At 42.2% G+C, this 13,323-nt stretch overlaps 1 protein-coding gene across 1 annotated transcript in view; it reads right to left on the reverse strand.

Moving 5' to 3' along the window:
• Positions 1 to 720: 720 nt before the first annotated feature.
• Positions 721 to 13,323, reverse strand: part of Rorb (RAR related orphan receptor B) — a 178,475-nt gene continuing 165,872 nt past the window's right edge. The window contains exon 10 of the mRNA XM_038333899.1: positions 721 to 876. Coding sequence (XP_038189827.1) covers positions 721 to 876 — 156 coding nt within the window. The remainder of the gene's footprint in view (positions 877 to 13,323) is intronic.

The raw sequence follows: 13,323 nt of genomic DNA on the forward strand, positions 1-13,323 counted from the left end.
GCAGTTATATGTACACTGATTCCTTTGTAGACTTGCTTCCGAATGGGTACTATCTGTTGTTATGTGTGGATGAAAACTCTGGCTGGAAAAAAAAAACCCTTGATTGTCTGACATAAAAGTAACACATAACAGAAAGTAAATCACATGAGAGAGAGCCTGACCAGACCTCCATTGCTAGCGGGCATGGCATTTGAAACCACAGTGCATGAATACGTAATAGTCATATATAATACTCTTACATATTATATATTCATTACATACATGCACAGTACTTTCCAAGACAGTTACAGATTTCCACATGCATCAACTATCTAAAAACATAGAAGTAGGTAAATCCTAGTAAGTGGAATTTTCTTAAATTATATTTGAACAATCAGCAGGAAAAGTAGTCATGTGAAGGACGGCTCTGTTCTCGTATATATCTACAATAAAATTCTATAAACAGTTGTCTCCAAAACATACCCGAATAAAATTAAAAAAGATAACACCCAGTGTCCTATATTTGTATATTTATGATCATTTCAAAAACAAACAAACAAACAAAAGAGCCCCACTCAGGTGCATATTTACATTCTTCAAACTGTAGCGGTGAAAAATAATTCTATTAAGTGCAGGACATTCCTAATGTTGCAGTAGTGACACTTTTCTTAAGTCTCCATGAACACATTGCTTTTGTCTTAACGGCGATGCAGTCCATGACTCTGAGAGTTCTCAGCCCCTTCATTTGCAGGCGGCAGCACAGTCAGGATTAAAGAGCTCCTTGTACAAGGGAGGAAACAGTGTATTCACTATGTCTGGATGAGATTGCTTAAATACCTGCAGCTTCTCCCCATGCAAGTTGCAGACTGCTGTGATAGTTGGTATCTTGGCTATTAACTGCAGAACACAGAGACAAAGGGAGACAAAGAGGGAAGCTCGTTAGTGGACTGTCTTGTGAATTAGTGGCTTTCGGGGGACTGGGATAAAGGTAAATGGCTCTGGAAAAAGATGTGCAGAAAGAAAGAAGGCTCACTTTCAGCTTCCCTTGAAAAGAAAACAAAAACATTCCTCATCCCATGGTCTGAAGAAAAAAAAAAAAAACAAGAGAAAGCAAGCAAGCAAGGAAGGAGGGCTAAAGCCCCCTGATTCATTGTTCGGAAATAAAATATGCACAGGAGGCCTTCTTGTTTAGCAAGTGTGAGTGGGTGCTGAGCAGACAAGCTGTCTGAATAGGAAGCCTGCCTCCCAACAGTCAGGGACAGCGCGACAGTGCCATCCGAGGCACTTTCTGTCTCAGTCTTTTCACTTGTAAAATGGGCTTGTTAGTCCTGCCTTTCTCTTTGAGTTATGTGCATTGAGTAAGGAAATTGATTTGAAAGTGTTCAAAAATCTGCAGGTATGAAATGCAATTGTTAACTAATAGTATTATTATCTGTCCTTTCCTGCAGACGTCTAGGCCATGCATATTGTATTTCTAAGCTTTGAAGGATGCTCGTATTAGGAAAGGAAACCAGGATGAGGGGATGACACAAAAGGCAGAGGGGGCTGTGGGAGGAAGGGATGGGACCAGCGGGAAGGGAGCAGGGGAAATAGAGAGGGCAGTGGGCACACATACAGTGAAGTACATGGTATGCATGCATGAAGGTGTCATAATGGAGTTCATTATTTTGTACACTAATTAAAAAAATCTGTTTGAGGTCTTATGATTATCTGCAATACTTGGAAATCAAACTCACTAAAGCTACCTGCACCTCCCTAATTGCTTTTCACCCTGATGTAGAAAATGAGACTATGTTTACTCAAGAAAGTCTGAGAGGTACTGGCTTTGAACATCCTCAGGGAAAGTATTTCACAAACAAGTGAAAGACAAGCCTATAATCACCAGGCTTTGACTAAGTCTCCCCTCCCTTCCCCTTCCTCCTCTTCCTTTTTTTTTTTTTTTTTTTTTTGTGCTAAAGATGGAACCAGACCCTTGGGCATGCCAGGCAGGTACTCTACCATGGAGCTATATCTACAGTCAGCATGTATATGTACATGTGTATGTGTATATAAAATCATTATATTATATACGATCATAATGATCCCCACTGTGCTACGTGCTATAAAGGTCTTAGGAGATGAACATTTCTGATGTTACACATGCTTACACCCATCCTTTAGTATCAAGTTGGCTTAAGCATACGCTCCTATGACAGTATTCCCGTCAGGATCGAGATAAACTCTCCTATAGGGAACACTCTTATTAAAGGTAAGTGTGGTAGTTCACCCAGCTGTTTGAAGATGGTCTGCAAAGTGACAATGATAAAACGCAGTTATGCAAACCCATGTGATGACCTGGTTGGCTCCCCGTGTCCCTCTCCCACCAATAAGACTACCTTTCAGCCTTTGAAGTAGAGCAGCAAACCGATAATTACCCGGTGGTTCTTCAAAATCAGAAATTTCCCCTCTTCCACTAACTTCCCTTTTAAGCACTAATTATTCTGAATGGTGCACTAAGAAAGGAAAAGCAGTCTTTAGGAGCAGAGCTGCTGACACACTAAAGGCATCTAGACAACATCTAGACGTGAGGCTTCAAACATTCAAAGATGTTTGAGGCTTCTGGCTTTGCAACCTAGCCATCTCTGCTGCTGTCTGAAGAAAGGCTAGGCACGAAAACAGGTAGAATCTTTGCTGTCGATGTCAGACTTCAGACTGAGATTCAAGGCTGTATCTTCAACAGTATGAACTACATTCCTTTCCTTCAAGATAATTTACAACAACTAACCGCATGTTTACTTTATAGCGAGGCTTCACTAGACACTGAATGCACAAAACTGTTAGGGATTAGTAGCCCAGAGTGTACTTGTTAAGACAACTGGAGATTAAGTTACCATAGTGATTAACAGGGAGAGAAAACCTGTGGTCAGAGTGATGGGTGTAGATATGCGGATGTCCTAATTTCTAGTAACAAACCCTCCCTAAGAACCTGACAGCAAATCTGAGCAGGGAAGGAAAAGTGAGAACTGTGCAGGCTCTTGGGCAGGGAAACTGAACATGCCCAGGGCTGGGGCCAAGATGCTGGGCATGTAGTGTGCTGAAAGCAACTTAGGCTTTACTGAGGCAGTGGGTGAGCATGAATTTGGGGTTGATGATGATGGAGAGATGTGCACAGCCAGAATATAGCAGCTCTTATGGTCCATGTCACAGTCTTTGGCTTTAAACATAAGTGAAGATGACCAGAAGACGATTCTGAAAGACTCACTTTGCGTCTGGGGTAGAAAAGTGTCTTTTGTATATTTTTATATGTAAACAGTTTATAAGTGTCCACTTAACGGGGGCCCTTATTGAAGCTTTCTTAACCAGCCGCCGCACGCACACAGAAGGAAACGGCGACAATTTAGAAACACTCTTTGCACATTACCGTGCTCCCTGAAATAGCTATTGAATGCGGAGAAACTCTGAAAGCCTTCTATAATCATCTACTGTTGGACTGATGATCGGCAGTGCCGCCGAAACTTCCAGATGCAACTGTGGAATGAGTGCCAGTCTTTAGCGTGATAAAGCATCACTGGAGTGCTGCTTCAAAGGGCAGATCACCAGGACCCTCTCCCAGGGATTCAGTTCCAGTATGTCAGATTCCACGCTTGAAGTAAACATCCCTTGTGAACGCTCACGTCACGAGCTGGTGGAATAGGTACTGAGAAACAGTGCCTTGGAGGCTCAGATTTTTGGGGGAAGAAAAAAAAAAAACTTTAAAAGTTGACAAGTAAATTCTGTATTCTCTCTGATTCGGTCCTATTCCCTGAGTGTCAAGTAGGTACTTTCAGGTGACAAAGCCATTTTCATGTTTGCAGGGGGAAGACTATATTTGCTCCTTCTACTCTATGGGGAGGGACAAGTTGGGGGTCCTTGGTGACATACAGGCTGTACATGGAGAGGATAATGGATGCAGGGCTTTGAATCAGGTTGTCTGTGCTGAGATCCTAGCACACTTCTACTCATACTTATGCAATCTTGGCCATCAGCTTCCTCGTTAGCCTGATGTTGTGTTAGGGTTTCTATCCCTACGATAAAGCACCATGACCAAAAGCATCTTGGGGAGGAAAGGGTTTATCTCAGCTTCCAGCTTATTAATTCCATCACTGAGGGAACACAGGTCAGGGACTCCGGGCAGAAACCTGGGGGCAGGAACCGAAACCAAACCCATGGAGGAGTGCTGGTTACTGGTTTGCTGGATCTACCTGCTTTCTTATACCATTCAGGACCACCCACCCCTTGCCAGCCTGGCCCACCCACGTCAATCATCAATCAAGAGAATGTTCAACAGGCTTGATCATAGGCCAAGCTGGTGGGGACATTTTCTCAATTGAGGTTCCCTCTTCCAAAATGACTCTAGTCTGTGTCAAGCTGACATAAAAACTAGCCGGCACAGATGGTGACTATAATATTTCCTGCTTCAGAGGGAGGCTGGGAGGATTTAATGAGTCAATACACGTGGTTTTATAGTGTTGCCTGCTGCCAGCTGACGACACACATGATGACTATTGTATTAGCTTCTCTCTAGCCATTGCAAGCAAAATTCCAGAGAGCAACGTCACATGTAGGATTCTCATCTTGGGTCAGAGTTTCAGAAGCATCAGTTTGTCATGGCACTAAGGGTGTGGGAGAGAGGGAATTTTGTCAAGTCAAGCAGCTAGCAGCGTGTGTGTGTGGGGGGGGGGGGGCAGGTATTACAGTGCTGCTGGCTTTATTTTATTTTGATCTCAGGTCCTGGGTTCTTTATTTTTGGCACGTTCCCTGTGACGGTTCAAATGAGAATGGCCCCCCCAAACCTCAGATATTTGAATGCTTAGTCACTTGTTGGTAGGACTGTTTTGGGAAGGATTAGGAGGTGTGGTCTTGTTGGAAGAGGCGTGTCACTGGGGGTGGCCTTTCTGGTTTCAAAAGCCCATGCTAGGTCCAGTCTTATTCTTTGCCTCCAACTTTTGGATACGGTTGTAAACGCTCAGCTACTGTTCCAGAGCCATGCCTGCCTATCTGCTGCCAAACTGACTCCCTGCTGTGATGGCCATGGACTCAGCCTCTGAAGCTGTAAGCAAGCCCCCATTGAATGCTTTCTTTTATACGTTGCCTTGGCTGCGGTGTCTCTTAATAGCAATAGAAAAGTGACTAAGACATTCCCAGCACATTCAGGATGAATATTTCTCCCTCAGTTTGTCCTCTCTGGAAGTGCCCTCCCAGATATACAATGGTGATTCCTAATCCAGTCAAGTAGACACTGAAAGTTAAGCTGTGATGCTCCCAGTTCCACATATCACTTCCTCCAAGGGGTAAAAGGGGCAATGTCATGTGTTTCAGTCTTAGCATGTGAGCAGCAGAGACCCAGTTTAGTCATTAGCTAAGCACCAAAGTCTAAGTCTGAGCACATTGCATGTTATTTCCTGGGAAAATTAGCCATTGCTTTTATTGGAATGAGTGTGCAAAATCATGACTATTTTTCATTTTTTTGCTCATTAACTGATTATAGACTAGATCCCAGTGCTATGGTTCTTCCGGTCTTCACTACTTCTGTTATGAAGGGATCATATGGGAAATTAAAAGCACAGGGTAACTGGACCCTTGATGGCTTCTCATTTGACTAGAGATAGGAACTGTTTATCTGGTTTTAGAAAGTGAGTATTGATTCGTTGCCTCTTTCTGCTAAACATCCAGGTCTTGGCAGAGCCTGGCTCATATTCAGTTCTGTCTCCTGTATGGGGTTTAAATCCATTTTCTGTTGTTCATCTGCAGAATGGGCTAACTAGCTAACAAGCACTGTCAGCAAATAACCCAGAGAAAGCTAGAGAGCTTTATCAGACGCTACAGTCTCAGCAGCCCATCAAGTGTGGGCATGGAAGTGCTGGTGTGGTATCACAACTCTGCAGGCACGGTAGGTCAGGAGGACATGCAGAGACGGTGACAAGCAGTTGGCAGCACCCAGAAGGGCCCAGTGGAGGAAGCAGCAGGCAGTCACTTATTGCTCATTAATATTATGTACTGCAGCTGGGGACCCCCGTTTCAAAGGGCGCTCAGAGCAGCCTCAGCAGCAGTTAATGGTTCAACAACTTTTGAAACAGCTGGGGAGGTGATCCAGAAGCACTTGGAGATGGAGGGGGTAGTCAGTTTGAAGCCATCGTGAAATTCCTTCACATCCAAATAATCCTCTTCGCAGAACTAGACAGAAGATCTATAAAAGGGCCTCCCACATCCCGTTCTTATAAGAAGGAAGCTGTGGCTTCTGTCTACGGTGGTGTACAAGAAGAGAAAGCAGCTATCCAAGAAGAGATAACAATCCTACGCTTCTCTCCAGAGTGTGGTTTTGTGAGAGAATTCACATTTTTAAAAGTGGTACATTTGATGTTGGGAAAATGGGACAAGCAGAGGGTAAAACTAGCTGTCAGGATGTTGTCTCTCCTGACACAGGAAACCAGCAATGGTTTGATCAAAGTAGAAGAGGGAGAGGCTGAGCACATCCATCTCACCTGTCCAGGTCCACATTTCTTTTTTGATTTTTGTGGAAACAGACCTAGGCATTTGGACGGAAATAATATTGAGCTTGAGATTCTTTTCCATGTCATAAACCTCTTCCCTTTCTCTCCTCTGCCCATTCTTGACATCCATGTTGTGGTACATCTTCTTTCCACCTGGCCTTTGGTGGTGGGGGGGCGGTGACATTAGAAGTGGGCATTTGTCTCACTAGGACTGGGATTTAGAATCAGACTTTAGCCTCAAGGCACTTTCTAAATGTAGCCAAGGTTACAAGTCACTTAAGGAGCTTAGTGTATTTCCCCATGAGGACCAGGAACCAAAGAGCACTGGTACACACACACACACACACACACACACGAGAGAGAGAGAGAGAGAGAGAGAGAGAGAGAGAGAGAGAGAGAGAGAGAGAGAGAGAGAGAGAGAGAGAGAGAGAGAGAGAGAGAGAGACAGAGAGAGACAGAGAGAGAGAGACAGAGAGAGACAGAGAGACAGAGAGAGAGGGTAAAGAGACACAGACACAGAGATGGGCACACATAGAGAGAAATAAAGAGAAATAAAATAGATACCTCAAGATGGATAAGCATGGGGTGGAAAATCTTAAGGCCTTCCAATTCCATTCTCTTCATGAGTGTGAACTTTTTTTTTAAACTTTAGATTCTATCATACCTTTCTACTGCTTCATTTCGACTCATTTTATTTTTTAGTACAGTTAAACTCGACTCATGTTACTCGTAACTAAAGAACCCCAATGGATATACCACCCTGCAACTTGAGGAGTAAAGAGTAATCTACCGAACTCTTCTGCTTTACAGATACTTAATCTGACGGCCAGTGCCTGGAATTCTGTGGTGCCGGCCTTACATAGTGTACCAGTCCATTGTCAGCAGCGACAATAGACTGCCACAGTCTGGTCTCTTCCAGGAGTTCCTGGAAGAAACTGCCAAGGCACTGTTCGCCATGTTGTCCTGGCTCCTGAACTCATAACAAATGCAGGCTGAAGGGGCAAACTATCCCAGGAGAGAACTGTGTTCCGTGAATAATGATTTGAAATGTAAAACTTGTGGACTCTGTTAAGGTGTTTTATATAATTCTGCCTGTTCTTGCATTATTCTACTATATATTTACAGCTGTATAGAAGCCTGAGGGGAGCTTCAGGGATGCCCCAGATGTGGTTACACAAGTATGTTACATTGTGATATTATTCACTGAGCAATATAAGACATTTGAAAAAAAAATAGAGACATTTAAAGCTGCAGAACAAATTCCTAGCCAAATAGAAAAGGGGATAGACTGAGGACACAAGCCACAACATCTGGGCAGGGCTGTCTTTTTTTCTGGTAGTACTGACTGTTGATTTCAGGTGAGCTTGACCCCTATTATCCAGTTACCCAAGTAGGAAGTCTCAGACCTACACTAAAATTGCATGCGTGGAAAGGATACACACAGGCCTCAACATCCTGTTATTAGCCAGAGGAGTGTCTGTTTCCGACCCCATGGAATATGCAGGAAAGGACAGCAGGAATGGCTTTTTGGTTTCCCTGGCTCCTTCAGTATTTTCTGCATGGACTCTAGGGACCAAATGCTTGTTTCTTCTGTATTCATTTCACGATGGCCTTGTTGATACCGGGTCCTCATGAGAGGATACATCAGCACTTAGCTGAGAGTGATCAGGAATGATAGAAGCAAGACTTCAAACACCAACATGTAAAACAGGGTTAAGATTTCTTTATAGCTTTTAAGTTTTTCTCTAGTAACTTATATTCTTATAATAGAAAGATGAGGTCCTTATGCTCAAGAAATGGTTTTCTTATCTTATACTAGAAATAGACAAAGGAATTAAGAAGTTACCGAGTCTGTTAGCAATATCTTTCCCGAGCTCAACCTAGTGCAGGACTCCTGGGGAGGTGGAAGCCTTCGAAAGGGGAGTGTCTCTTTCTGAGTTTATCAAACATTTTAGAAATGGGAACCCACAAATTATTTGCTTAGCTGCTGGTAGTGGCTTAGGTTTAAATTCGGACTCTCTTGTTCACTCAGCAGTCTACTCTGGGTGAGGTACAGGATTGCTTGAGTTCTCAGTTTTCTCTTTCATAAAGTAAGATAATAAGAGTATGACTCAAAGTCAGCCTATCTTGATCTCTCAGTGCAGCGTTGCACACAACAAAAATCTCACTCACTCTGAACTATTCCTCACCTTGGCCACTCATGTGATTTTGATGGTTCGTTGTTTTTTTATTGTAATCATAGCGGTGCTTTGTTTCATGCTCCGCGTCATATGACATGATATCTCATACACACAGATATTGCACATGCTATCTGTAATAAGCATTTGTGAAGTAAGCAATACCGCTATGACTTAGGAACCCTCTTTCCACGTGAGAATTTCTTCCGCAGTGTAAAGCGTTGGTTGTGGTAGTGTAAGACTATGAGACACTGCCTCCTGCAGAGTTAGGGCTTTGTACCCTAGTGTCTCACCTGGAAGGGGGAAGCAAGGCTCAGCTCCCTCACCTGGGTAAGAGATTATGTTCAGACACAGAGGAGGGAAGGAGAGGCTGGGTCTTAGGTGGACAGAAGACACCGATCTCCCTTATGTCTGAACTTCAGAGTCTAAATCAGCAACGTCCAATAGAAACAGAAGAGAGAATTTGATGCTCTTGTATTTCTTACTACAACTTAGGATAAGAACACAGCTCCAGGCATTTCTATTTGCAGAATTGCTAGGAAAAATAAATATATAACTAAGGATATGTCATGACTTTAATAACCCAGGAGACAGAAAGAAGGGATCACATTGGGAAGGCCTACGTCAGATGTGCCTCTAGTTGTTGGCCGAACTCAGGGACCTCTTTAGGAGAAGATTGAGAAATGGACTTGAAGGCATGATTGCAGGAGACACCCAGTTCTGGGCTTCATCCTTGACTGTCTATATATACACGCTCTACATTGGATCGGTCCCTCCTTCTTCTCTGCCTCTGCTCCTATGGTTGGCACAACAAGAAGGGAAGATTTAGTGATTTATGATGAAGGAGGAGGACAGGCCAGAGATGTGAAGTGACAGCAGTCGTCACAGTTCCGAATTTGTTACTGATCTTGCATCTGCTCGGCAGGTCCTCCCATCCTTAATTGGACCCTGGACCTCATAGATCCTCACCTAGGAAACAACCCTCCCCTAATGAGTCAGGGCAATGCCTGCCGCATCAGGAGCAGAAACTTCCCTGGAGAGCCAACGGAGAGGCTGACCTCTGCATACATGTACCATCCACACTGAATGCTGCAAGCTTTGGTCTCCAAGATCACTCCAAGCAACATAGTACCAGTTTGAATCAGCAAGATGGGGCAAAATCATCCTCTTCTGTTCCCCATTACAATGGAAAACATCCAAGGGGTCCTTAAAATAACCACACAGGACTGAGCCGTGGAGGGCAAAGAGAATGTCTGGAAGAACCTTTGTTTTTTTCCTTTTGGACATCAAAGGATGTTATACTGAAGAGAACTTAAAGACCAGGCAGTCCATCCTACTCGTTTCCCAGACAAGAAAAGTGAAGCCCAGAAACAGATGGGCTGCCTCCTCTAGTCATATGGGGCTTAAAAATATATATGTCTATTTATTTTTTTTTCATGAGCTTTCATGCAAGTGACCAGTGTTATCTCATTTCCTGGCTTCTCAAATTCAGGATCCTGCCCAAACTAACTATTATTTATAGTGTGGATAAACCTTCTACTTCCCTACCTCCGTACTGACCCATCACATGGAACCCCATTCTCCACTTTCCCCACCATCCACTTCGACCTTGTGGAAAGTTTCCACCCTTTAGGGATGATCCCAAACATTAATTTTTATATAGGAGTTTCCCTACTGAAGTAAAATTCCTCCTGTCAGCACCAATCCTATCCTTTATAAAACAATAGCTTACGTAAAGGTAAATACTTTGAAGGACTACATTGAATGATTAAAAATGATGTAACTTAGTCCTTGGAATACCCCAAGACACTGGTGACACTTTCAGCCTATTATACAGTGAGTTTGGGGGTTCTCAGCACAGCTCTAAAGCCGTGATAAATTATTAAAAATATGGTGCATATTAATATACTTCTAAGGAGAGGAAAATCTAATCTCTAACTTTTTTCCCTTAAATATCCTTCCAAATGGAAAAAAAAAAAAACAATGAAGCTTCCTAGTTAACGGATACTGAACCCTTAAAATTTCAAATCCTCACTACATTGAAGTTAGGCTCAAAGTATAAAGCATTGCTGCCTAAGCCTTAATTTCAAGGTAGGTTGAAGTATGTTGTAGTCTGTTCTTTCAGGGTGAAGTCCAACAACTGTCTTTATCTTGTTATCCTCTACAATTATTCAGGCTCAAACAGGCAAGTGATAAGAGCATTTTTTTTCTTCAAATTATAGCTGAGGCTGACTGGTGTCCCATCCCATCCTATGAAGATTTAACCTAAATTTATGCTGTGCATGACTTTTCTTAGACAAAGCTTTAAATGTTTCCATGGGTTATATGAACAACAAATGTTGGGAACGACCATTTTTATTTAAGAAGTGACCATGAAGGAATAGGAAAGTTCCTGAAAAGATGGAAGAAGATTACAGTGCTATGGAGTGCTTTTCACTTGGGCTTAACAAAAAAAAAAAAAAAATTTGTTGGGAGAGTTCTTTTGGAGGTGTTGGTTTTCCTTGGTTATTAAACATTTCCCAAAGGTGTATATATTAAATGTTTGTTCAAAAAGCCTGTGGTGGTGTTGGGAGGTGGCGAGACCTTTAATAAATGTGACATAGAGAAAGGAAGTTAGCTAACTGGGGACATGGCCTTCTGGGGGATTTTGGGAGTCTCCTTTTTTGACTTTGCATCTGGCCACCTTGAGGTGAGTAACTTTGCTTCACTGTGTGCGCCTGCAATAGTGTTCTATCTCTCCAGAGGCCACAAAATTAGAGGGAGTTACATGGATTGACACCTCTTAAACCATGAGCTGAAATGAAACGTCCTTCTTGTAAGTTGCTACTGGCGGTCCTTTTGTCATACCACGGCAAGCTGACTTACACACTGTCCTAAACACTGATAGCACCCGTGTCCTCTAAACGTTCAGGCAAGAAGAGACCATATGAGTTCACTCTCGCTCCCTGACACTTGACTATGGATCTGAAACCCAAATGAAGTCATGTATCGGAACCCAAGGGGGACAAATGAGAATCTATTCTTCATTGTGTTTTGGTCTTTCCACATTAGCAAGCAACATCTCATTAATATGACAGCTATTATAAAGAGTGGTCCAGCCGGGTGGTGGTGGCGCACGCCTTTAATCCCAGCACTCGGGAGGCAGAGGCAGGCGGATCTCTGAGTTCGAGGCCAGCCTGGTCTATAAGAGCTAGTTCCAGGACAGGCTCTAGAAACTACAGGGAAACCCTGTCTCAAAAAACCAAAAAAAAAAAAAAAAGAGTGGTCCAAACAAGAACCCAGCATTTATGCATGAGCTCTGGGAGTTAATGCTTCATCATTCAGCTCCAGAGTGTGGTGCACAAGAAATAATCCTCTCCTAGAGTATTCCCAGGATTCAATCTTCTAAAATTATCTCTTTATTAAAAAGAATAGAATTGTGTATTTTTCTTTTGCTAAAGCTGAAGAAAGCAGGTTTAAGCTGATCTCTAGAATCGATGTTGTGATTGTTTTCTTACCATCAAGTATATTACATTTGTCAATTCCTGTCTGTTTTTGTAAAGTCTCAAATAGTTCAAATCATGACCAGAAGGTCAGGATGTGGAATCTAGAGTAAGCATATAAGCACAAACATTTCACCTTCCTAGAGAAGCAATGCACTTAATTTTATAACAGATCTGTAGAGAAGCATTAAAATTTAATCCTTTTTGCATTGATGTCGAGAGCAGGATTTTTAGGCAAATAGACAGCATGCCCAAGAAGAACAGCAAGAACTTTTGTTTAACTCTGTTTTCTTTAAGACCTTAACTTTAGAAGGTAAATGTAGAGATCAAAACTTTTGAGGGATCCGACACACAAAAAGGAAAGTTTCTGAAGAGATGAGAGAGGATAAGAGGTCGGGGAGATATGGTCAATGTACATCACGTATTTGTGTGAAAATGTCCTTGTGAAACCTAGTACCAAGTACCATGAATATGATGAACCAAGACAAAGGGAACATCCTCTCCATGAATTCCCTGGATAGACTTATACTTATGAGCTAGTAAGTAATTACAGACTAATATTCAGATATTCATATTCCTGCCCTTTTTACCCAGAGAGGCTAACAGTAGGTTCAAGCTTACTCTTGACTGGATAAAACCTGAGGTACAGAGAACAAGTAACTGACCCTTAGGAAAAGTTGTGTTGCAGGGAACTATCACTGTAGAGTGCGGTGGAAATGTTCTTCCTGGTGATGTGTTAATTTTAACAAACTTTATCATAATGAAGAAGCATATTTAACTCATGGAGGGTTTTTTTATAGCAGTTCTCAGTAAGTGCAAAATAAAATCTGATGAAGTCTCCAAATAGTCTTTTCCCTCCCCCTTTGTAAAATAAAGAACTCCAAGGGCAGAGTGGGAAGGCTTAATGATAAAAATATAAAGAGTAGGATTCCTATTATCTTTAACCAAGAATAAGTTAAATTTGCCAGTTTCTTTCCTTCTTGAAGAGTTTAGTTAAGGAAACAGAGATGCGTTGAAATTAAAATAATATTGTTCCTCTAAGAAATTCTAGTACTTGAGAAATTAGTTTAAGATTTAAAATGATGCTAAATGTCAATCACTGACAATTACTTCTTCCTTCTCTGATTACTTTACTTTGGAAAACAACTTTTCTCAATACTTCTCTGTTGTGTAAGT

Source organism: Arvicola amphibius, chromosome 1 (assembly GCF_903992535.2).
Source record: "Arvicola amphibius chromosome 1, mArvAmp1.2, whole genome shotgun sequence".
Classification (NCBI taxonomy): domain Eukaryota; kingdom Metazoa; phylum Chordata; class Mammalia; order Rodentia; family Cricetidae; genus Arvicola; species Arvicola amphibius.